General features: G+C 34.5%; 1 protein-coding gene across 24 annotated transcripts in view; it reads right to left on the bottom strand.

The window, feature by feature from the left end:
- FUBP1 (far upstream element binding protein 1) overlaps nt 1-10,862 on the bottom strand; it is a 35,634-nt gene that overhangs the window by 9,832 nt on the left and 14,940 nt on the right. For 4 of the 24 annotated variants that reach the window (XM_074599016.1, XM_074599012.1, XM_074599020.1 and 1 more), the window contains 3 exons: nt 10,745-10,819; nt 5,938-6,083; nt 3,158-3,429 (listed from right to left, as the gene is read on the bottom strand). In XM_074599016.1, the coding sequence (XP_074455117.1) occupies nt 3,367-3,429; nt 5,938-6,083; nt 10,745-10,819 (284 nt within the window). In that variant the 3' untranslated portion in view covers nt 3,158-3,366. Of the gene's footprint in view, nt 1-809; nt 2,442-3,157; nt 3,430-4,208; nt 4,399-4,481; nt 5,563-5,937; nt 6,084-10,744; nt 10,820-10,862 lie in introns of those variants that run through there. The other 20 variants (XM_074599017.1, XM_074599022.1, XM_074599025.1 and 17 more) reach the window with 8 other exon arrangements.

Genomic DNA, 10,862 nt, shown 5'->3' with positions numbered 1-10,862 from the left:
TGGGCTTGGATTTAAACTTATGCTCTTATCAGCCTATGCAGCTGATAGTCCAAAATAAAAAAATAATCTCAGTAAGGCTCGTAGCAGTCTCTACAGTACCAACATTTGCTTGTAAAACTTCCCATTTTTCATTGCTTAAATGATACAGGAACAGTTGTTGGCAAAATATGAGCCTATCATAGCTAAAGTTGGTAGGAAGCAAACGTTAAGAAAAACATTTTCAGGAAGTGCCTTGCTTCTCAATCTCTGTTCTTTCAATGCAATAGATTTATTGCTGCATCACTAAACATTGTCTTCTTAAGGCTACTGTACTCTTTTTCTCTAAGACCTCTAGATACCAACACCAATGTCGTCGTGCTAACACCATCTCATTGTTCAGTTTAAGCTTCTGTAGGAGTAATCTTACAAACAATAGCCACATTTTAAACTAAAGAACGTGTATAAGCCTTAACATAAAGACAAGGTAAGCTGCAGCAAGTTAGATTTATGCAGTCATTTCAAAAAGAAATTTTCCTGTGGTTGAATCTGCTGACTGCTTTTTGTACAGTTACCTATTGCAAGTCACTCTTTCACCTTAATAAAATAGTTACAAATTCAGAAGCATCTTGAAAAAAATGGTAATAAGCTGCATGATGCTTTGAATGATATTTATCCTAATAGCCAGATAAATATATTTTACTTCATTTCATGTGGGTGATGTTAATTCACAGAACTACTAGTTGCTGCAATATCTTTCCTCTGAAGCTGTTATTTCAAACTCACAAAGGCAGGGATAGGAACATAAAAAAGACAAAAACATTGCTATTATTATCCATCAGTTTACATTTATTGAGAAAAACCATACAAAAAACATTATACAGTTAACGTGTACCCATATTACATACAATGTCAATGCAAGCTCAAAACCACATTTTTGTAAAGCATTCAATTTACCTCAAGTCCAAGCTGCATCTCCCTAAGACACTGTTCCCATCACAGTTGCCTTTTAAAGCCAATCTTCTTTTTACACACGGGTAGTTTCTGCAGAGAACACTTTTCTCAGGACGAAAAGGCATTTCACATGCACGCAAGAGAAATATTTGTGCATACATACTAGTTTTATAAGCTATTACTAGGGAAGAGGGAATCCTGTCAACTGTATGCTTTCTGAAAAGCCCGGTCCTCCCTTCCTCCCCCCACTTCCAGAAAAAAGCAAAATTAAAAAGCTTTTAGCATGCAATGGAAAACTCCAAAATTACTTTGGAAGAGAAACAGTGGAGAAACAGTTTCTATCATCCAATAAAATACCACTAGTAAAAAAGAGGAGATATTGCAAGATAGGCTGTGCAAGTGAATAATGAACCTGTCTGCCTGGACAATTTCAATAGATGACTTATGATCATGCTAGACTGAACATTATCCACCTGACATTTTATTTCATGTCCTATTAAAGTACAGGCTGCAGAAAGCGATATGAAAATGCTCTTCCTACTTTGAACACTATGCTTCCTTTTTAAACTTCTTGTACTCTTCACATTCTACTTAATTTGTGGGACTCTACTGGAGGAAGGGAGGGAAGCAGGAAACATTTAAAGACACCTTTTGGACAAGTTCGTTACATTTCTAAGGAAGTCCAGTTATCTTTTTGGATCAGAAGAACTCCAATAATCTATTTTCTGTTCTCCTAAGAACTATGAGTTTGGAGACAGTTGAAAAATAAGCACTACTTATACTTAGCACAAAATAACATGTCTGTAAGCCCAGCAGTGAGAAAGCTGAAAGTCAATACACCTCAAACGCTACACACAAGAATATGTCATCTTCCACACGCTAACATTACTCCAATAAACTGGCTTTTTCTTCTCTATCTCCTCCCACTGGCTAAATTTACAACTGAAAGACTGTTAGGATATTTTAGGAACAACAGTTATCATGTAAAAGGAAGTGAACAAACGACTCACCCCAACACTAAATTCACAGTATCAAAATCCAAATGGTACACACCTAACCTTTTCTCACATCAAAAATGAAGTTACATGTTAAACTACAGATGAAATATTAAGTGGCTTGAGAAACTGAAGCACAGCTATTAATTTAGTTCAAAAATTCAATATATCTAAGCTTGGCTGTTTAGAAAAATATAAATTAAAATAGATGGTTTATATTATTAAATCACAGTTTAGAAACTTAACAGATTATGGAACATTTATGGTCAAACAAATAATACTTTAAAGAATGAAAAGTGATCAAAACAAAAAATTATACCCTACACCATTATGTATGGGATACATTTCAAATCTGTTATGTTTTTGCCAATTTTACCTTCTACATGGAGCCCTTCTATGGTCCATGCTCATCGGCTCACCAATGGCATACACTCAAAGGATTCCTCTTTACTGGTAGTAACTATCTCAGGACCTGATTCTATGAGCTATGATTTGGTGCTTGCAGCATCTTCAGCACTGTGTGTGAAAATGAAGGCAGTATTTTTGAATATTTTTCTTTGATGTACAGATAAGCAGGACTTTTGAAAGAGGAGCAGCACATTTTAGAAACAGAATAATCAACAAAAAACCAAATAGATGCTGCTTTACTTTAAGCTAAAAAAAAAAAAAAAAGAAAAAAAACAAACAACAAAAACCAGAAACAAAAACCTGTACCAGACCATCTATAAGACATACAAACATGTTAAACTATCAAAATATACAGCAATTCAGTTAAAGTATCAAGAAACAGGATACACTGACTGCTATATAGATAAAATATTATTTGCTGTACTGTTAACATTTAATTGGTGCACATGCTTTTTCAGTTAAAACATACTGATCTCTGAAACTCCAAAATACGCTTTCCTACCATGTTAAGTATTAATAAGCAAACTAAGTTATCTAAAAATTCCACTAACATACTATAACTGTAAGACAAGTTATCAAGTTCAGTGATAACAACAAGTTGTCATATTCTTTATACTTAGGTCTTACGGGCTTAAGTGGAAATAGTGCCCTAATATAAAAAACATTTGTGAAGGCTGTTGACATTTCTAACCAAGGTAATTCCTATATATTTTTAAAGGTTTTGATTCTTTAATTGCAACAATTAGCTATTTGAGGAAAAATAACAAAAATTACTTATTCTGATCAAGTTTAATTACTGCAATCTACTCACATTTTCTAAAAAAAAAAAAAAAAAAAAAGAAAAACCCAAAAAACCAACATATTTACCTAGAAATATAAACAGTTGTTTAAAAACTTAAAAGACTTTCCACTGAAATGGAACCGTGAGTAACAATGCATTTGGGGAAGCAGCAGATTGCTTTTCAATACACAACCACAAAGATCTCACAGGGACAACATTAATGTACTGAAATATATTAATTTATATACTTCCTTAGGTTGTGCTTACCTGTTGCTTTTTTGCAGCAGAACCTAAGGTGGAAGGTCTGGGAAGGCACTGTGAAGTATAAATAATTGCACTGTTTGCAATTAATAAAGATTTTATACCTTAAATGAATCAAAATCAACAGCCTCCATTTTGTGAATGATAAAGAATCCAGTGAATTTAATTTTGCTCAGTTTAGTACATAATAAATGCACCATTCTATAAGGTTATCTACAAAATACCATGCAAAATATCTGAGCTATTAAACTTCATACCCTACACTAAAGAGAGAAAATACTGTCCTAGCCTTTTTTAAGCTACCAGAATAACTCCTAATTTTAAAAGGGATAAAAATAATTCCTTCTATTTCTACAGCACAATACATACATTGCTAATTACCTGAATAAACTACTTCAATTTTCAAGCCTTAACTTCTACTTCTCTGTGCAGCCACCCTAAAAGAATTTACTCTCAAAGCAACAATATGGTGTTCCAAAAGATAAAGCAAGTAACAGTTATAGAATTATTTAAAACATACCTACATCACTACATATCTGCAGACTATCTGAAGACAAAGACAACTTCTGTCTAACAAGTGGTTCCAAAGACTTCAATGTTACAATATGCATACTTTAAAACACTGAATGAAACAGCTGTCTCAGGAGTACTAATGAAAAAAAGCTATTACTCAGATAAACAGAAACATGATTTTCTTTAGCTATTGCTAAACGTTTCCAGAATACTTACCCACAAAACTCATATTATGTGTATGTATATATATACGCAAACCTATGTTTCTGAATTAAGAAGCAATTATGATTTCCTAAGATATCAGCACTGTATTCCAACATAATAGTCACACAAGTATGGCATTTTCATTATGTGGAACATTGACAAAAAGATACTGTTGCAGTTCATCAATTTGTCATTCTGATGTACTTACAGTGCAATGCTCCTTGAAGGAACAATCAAGGATGATACACAGCACAGTCCTCCTCACCCCTATAGAGCTAGTTCTATACTGGCTGGATCAAACCTGCACTTCAACAGACAATGGCAAGACAGACTGTATTGCATGTAGTCTAATATATGCAAAGAGCCAATAAATATGCAAAGAGCAAACATAGGATTTCAAGAGAATCAGATTTTTAGTATGAGCATTAGAGCAACAAGAAGTTTCAAGTATATATAAAAAAAATAATCAATTGTTTCAAATATTTGAGTATTTACAAAAACAGAAGTTATCTGCTCTGCAGGAAGTTCTCAACCACTCCCCACCACTCAAACAAAACAGCGTTTTAAGGACAGATGCAATTTTTTTAACTACTATGCATACCACATTGACTTTTCTACACTGAATTTTGAAGTGGACTACTTTAAACTGAAGGCTTAAGCACATTACACTTAAATCTTTATAACTAGTCTGAAAAAATCCATAAAATAGTTATGCAGGAACAGTTTTGATGTATTCAATTAAGAACAAAAGTTATCTGTTATAGCAGCTGCACAGGGCTGAAACAGTGGTCATGTATAAAAGGAAATTTCACTGTTAATGCAATGGAAGTATGCCAAAAGATAACCTTCTGAAACACATGCAGTTTTAATCAAATAGAAAGAAAATTAAGGTATCAAAATTACTGGTGCTAGGCAGCAAAATACAATGAATGAAAGAGATCCTCCATCTACAACTATTCTGCAAGAGGGGAAAAACATGCTAATGACAAGCTTTTAAACTCAACAAGGTTTCATGGGGGGGGAAAAAAAATCTCATTTGTGTACAGGTACCTTGATTCAGCGTTGCAAATCAATCCTATAATTCTTTATATACCCACATATCCAACTTACCGACACAGGAGGTTTCATATTATTTATTGTAAAGCACAAAACAGGCATTTTAAAAGTGATAAAGTATACATTGAAAAAGTACATTTATATCACAAAGCATTGACCACATAATTGCAAATACATTTGCTGGAATGTGTACATCTACACTAATACTAAAAACAAACCATTTTTCATTTCTACACAGAAATATTACCTCCTATCAGTAGTGATAGATATTTTGTACATTTTCAAAAACACTATTTTTTTTAACCAAACAAAATTAAGATCTTCATCAAGGCGTCTGCATCCATACATTTAACAAAGGTTTTTTCCCCCACACAATGAAGCAAATACTGTATTGTCCACTTCTTATTATTGGCCCTGTGCAGAAGAGATACATAAGAGATACACAAAAAGTTAAAGAAAATCCTTTATATCGAGCTAACTCAGGAGTGAAGCCTTTAAGAAAGAAAAATTGGTTAATGTAAATGATGGTGGCTTCTTGCATGGTTTTCAAAACCCTGGGAGGAGAAAGTTTTTCTTTTTTTTTTTTTTAAAAAAAACCATAATCACCAAACATATGGACAGATACAGAACTCAAGTTACCAGGTAAACAGTGTCATCTATTAATTATCCTGATAGTTATTTTGCTAGAAAAAAGATGCATACTCCAAAGGTAACAAAGCAGGAGACATGCAAAAAAATATCTACAACCACTGAAATGTAAGCCAGCCAAAAAACACTTAAACTTTATACCTGTGGTGCAGGAGGATGTTGTGGCATTCCCTGTGGACTTGTCTGGGCGTAATATGCTGCCTGTTGCCTGTAGTACTCAGCCCATGCTGCGCTGTAATCTGGCTGACCACCTGGCGGGGCCCCAGCAGGGGCAGGAACTGCTTGACCTACAAGTAATTAAAATTATACAGCTTTGTTGTTGCAATAGAAATGAGAAAATTTCAAAACCTTGCTGCCTAACAAACGTCACCTAGCTTCTTGCAATACTCCTCCAAGGCTTTTGAATAATCTTGTGGCTGCCTTTTTTTTTTTTTTTTTTTTTTTAACCTAACCACTCATCCTATTATTTTAATGTAATGATTCCCATGTAAAGCAAAACTGAGGAACCATAAGGATGTTTTGTCCACCTCTTGAATCATGTTCCAGAGCAGAAGTCTTTTAAAGCCTGCTGACCTAAACAATCAGAAGTGTTTAAATTAAAATACAGGTCAACAGGCAAGATTACTTTTTTGTAATCCACCTAGATTGACTTTTATCTTATTGTACAGACTGTGTTAATTAATTCACCAGATGCCAGTTCATTCATTCCCCTAATTTTGGCCTTCTTAATGGCAATTGCTAGGTTATTGCAGATTATATTTTTCAAAGAGAGCATTAATTTTTGTAAACATTTACTCAGCATGTACACACATACATGTACACAAACACACTCTCCCAAACTTACATCTGAGAACTACCGGTCCTTCCAACAAAATCAACAAAAATTACAGCCAACTTGTTAGGACCTCAGACATGCTGTTCTTCCAAGGAAGGTTTGTCACAGACATCTTTACGTAATTTCCCCCTTCTTTTATTTCAGAAACATTAAATGCACTTCACTTATTACCACCATCCTCTTCACAATTTTTTATCTGAAAGGTGCTTCTGCAGTTACCACTGCAGAATGTACCTGACTATAAGCAGAACAACACTCTCTATCCTCTATCCAATCAACTGTTCTCACACTTGCATGCATCCACATAGAAGGGTTTTATGTGGAGTGCTTCATTATAAGTTTCTTGAACTTCCAAAACAGAACAACTATTACCACTGTGATAGGACATTAGATTTTGTGATCTGTATTCTTAAAGGGTTATTTTTTCAAATCAAAGTTTTAGAGTCAGAATTAGGATACTACCAAAAAGCGCCCCAAGATTTTTCTAGGATATGACGAAAAAACCCCACAAAAGTAAAAAGCCACATCCAATCACACTACATCAAATAAATCCAAGTAAAATGCAAGCCTGCACCCCGTCCAATTCCATGTGCACCTCATCTTCTGTTCTGCTATCAAGAAAAAGGGGGAGCTTCCACACAACCAGGGCTGAAATTTTTCAGTCCTACCTGAAGCCACCTCACCATTTATTTGGATACAAGGCCACTGAGCAACCTTCTGGGGAACATGAGCATCAAAGACTCTAACAACTGTTTTCTAGGCTATCAGACAGAAGGTTGGTTTTGTTTGCTTGTTAAAATACTTTTACACAGAAAATTCACATGAAGAATACTAACTATCCACACTCCTCTAACATTTACATGTATTCTCCTAATCCTCTCAAAAACCTTGTGAGCAGAGAATGTCAACATTTGGCAAAGCACTATCCTAAACATCTTCAAAATACAATCTACCATTTTCCAACTCTCCATACAACTTCCGTAGTTTTTCCACTTACACTGCAGATTTATTAAAAAAAACCTCTGCATCACTTTTTGGGTTAAATAGTAAAGCAACTGTTTTCCTAGAAAAAATGACGTACATTTCTTCAAATCTTAAGAGCTGAAATAATATTTTACACAATTTATACTTAAAATTTCCCGCAACTTACAATTTCTACTTCTCATCAATTATTTTTAACAAAAATTATTTTTAGTATGGTTACAAATTATCCCAGGATACACAAGTTCACTATTTGAGATAGTAATTCTACTTACAAATTATTTAGTTATATCATAGTTGTCAGCACAGCCTGATGTCAAAGCCAAGACATTTTTTGTGCACTAGGACCTAAGAACCTGCTGACGTTGAACTAGCTATCCCAAGGCAGTGTTGAATTTCAAATAATAGATCAATTACAGGAAGTTTAACATCTGCTCAAACTGGACTTCTGTCCTGAAATGGGTTAGTAAAAATTCAAAGTATTTTAGCTGCAGCATTCTCCTACAAGTACTGCAAGTAATTCTGAACCTACACATGGAATTGAGCAGTTTAGTCAAAACTTCCTCTCAGTGTACAGAACTGCACCGAGACAGTACACACTCATTAATATCCAGATTCAAGTGGAACACTAAAAACCAAGACTGAATAAACTACATACAAAGGAAATACAAGAAACACAGAATACCTCCCCATTAAGGAGGGCTAAGGAAGAAAGTGCCAGATGATTCTTCAGTTCTTCCACTACTCAAATCATCAGGGCTGATTCTAGTAAGAGAAAACTATTCTTTGTCCTCTTTGCAGCATAGAATGCTGAGGAATCATTAAAGAACAGTTCTTCTACTTTATTATGGAACCCCTTAGCTATAAATCAAGCCCACAAGATATTAGAATAACTTTAAATAATAATTTTACAAACTCCTGTAGTGCCGTACAGATAATTTACTGAAGTGACTTCATGTTTAGAGGGAACTGTTATCCTTGGGAAATTTTTAGGGACCAGTTAACACAAATCATTATTTCAGCTCTTCTTCTCTATTACTTTCATCTATAGGTCTTCAAAAAGCTAAACTACTGTTCCATTACCTGACAATACTTGAGGGAAATTTAAAACAGACTTTCTGAATTTATTAAGTAGGGTACCAAGAAAATAGATGGTCTGTCACCTACAAGATCCATGTACAGTAACTTACGAGAGTGCTTTTCAGTCTTATTTTAATTGTATTTGCTACTCAAAGCAATAGTCCCTGACCAAACCAAGAGTCTGAAAAAGGAGATGGACTTTGCCACTGTATTTGCGAGTTGGAAAACAAGTTATTTTTAAGTCAATATTTTATACACTGAAAAAAATAGGAAAGTGTTCTCTGTGATTAGCCAAGTCATATCACACCAGCAGGAAGGCACATGGTATCTTTCATTACAAGATTTTCAACATGCTGAAGAAACAAAAGTTCTTATGATTTACGCAGTCAAGTTACACAGGTCCAGACATCAAGAATTCTCCTTCAAGTAAAGAACTCAATTTGAACTGAAAAAAAGAAATTAAGATCAGAACTGCCCTTCTGCTTTTCCTCTTTTTTGATTGTTGTCTTGGGATTTTTTTAATTTGCATTTTAAGAGCAATTCTTCACATATCCCAATGTCTATTTTTTTTGGGTTCACACTCTTCTTTGGACTTGCTCCCTGAAACTCTACCCTAACACCTTATAACTAGCTACTATTTAATTACAGCAAATGCAAGACTAGTGCAACCCAGACCTTGCTTTCCAGAGACAGCAAATCAGAAAGATGGCAGAGCCCCTGCCAACAAAATTATTCTTAGAAAAGGCAGTGAAAAAAACCCCACAACTTTGCATTGAAGAATGCAAGCTGAACTAACAGACAGTAAATTGAAAAAAAAGCAGTAAAATGAAACAGGAAAAGAAAAATGGAAAGGCCCATCACATCTTAAAAATCACGTGTCAGGGAGTTCTGTTGCAATTTTCTTAGTCTGATACACAATTCTTGAAGTAAATCATCGTTATATATTTTCTGCTTCATTTCATCACTTATGCTGTGCCAAAATAAAGAAGAATAAAGGCAGTTATGCCCTGGCAAATAATTTCAGATCAACCTGGTAAAAGGTTGGTAACATGAACTAAACATGCTATTCATCTTAACTCCAAATGCTATTTAATATTCCATGAAAAAAAAAGAGGTGCAGTTGGAAGAGGGCAAAAAAAAAAAATAAATCACCAAACCCTCCCACCCACACAAACAAAAAATCCAAACTAGATGCTGCTGTATGTCTGGTCAAACAGAGATACCAGGGAAAGCACTGGCATTCATAAACCCACTAATCATCAACATACAAATCTTCATGAACTAAAATATCCGTGGGAGGACACTGTGGACAAAATACTGACCTGCAAGACATTCCCATGATTTAAAAGGTAAGAGCATCTTCTGACAATGCATCAAGATCTTTCCTTACTCAGTAAACGATGAAATTATCAATTTAACAAGCAAATACATTTCAGTTTTATAGATCAGCTCAAGCAAAATATTTTCAGAAGGCCAGAAACAACATATAACCTGCAGTTTAAACACAGCTCTTAATTGCTGCAAAGCAAACACTATTTAAAAAAAGGGCATGATATAAATGAAAGCCAGTTATGATGCTTCAATAACCTGTAACACAGAGAGCAAGTTACAAGAAAAAAACCACATCTGTAATCTTAAAAGCATTAGGAAACAATTAACCAAACAAGACAAACAGTGGCTTCATAAAGTAGATCAAAGTTGAACTCCCAAACTTATGAAATATACTTTAAAAATATACTTAAAAATACTCAGATTGAAGTATTTAAAATACATTGTTTCCAAATGATCAAATATAGATATCTCATTAGGTATAAAGTATTTTTGCAAAGCTCATTACTAGCATGAGTACAAGTAAATGCCTTTAACACTACACAAATTTGTTAAGTCGTGTTTTTCTGCAGGGTTCAGGCCCTCTAGCACTACATGGTTCAGAAGACACATGGATTATGCATTTTTATTCTTTTGGGGTAACCCCCCCCATCTCAAACGAGACACAAGTCTCCTAAACCACTCTACTATGCAACAACAGGAAAAAAAACCCTGCACACATACCCATTTTTTTGTAGTACTCCTCCCAGGCCTTGGTATAATCAACTTGCCCTGCTGGTGCTGGATTTGGCTGATCTCCTGAATTACATTAAGAAGAGTTGAAATAAAACTACTGGGTTTT

This window comes from Larus michahellis, chromosome 8 (assembly GCF_964199755.1).
Source record: "Larus michahellis chromosome 8, bLarMic1.1, whole genome shotgun sequence".
NCBI classification, from domain to species: domain Eukaryota; kingdom Metazoa; phylum Chordata; class Aves; order Charadriiformes; family Laridae; genus Larus; species Larus michahellis.
This window is presented reverse-complemented; position numbering and strand designations above follow the sequence as displayed.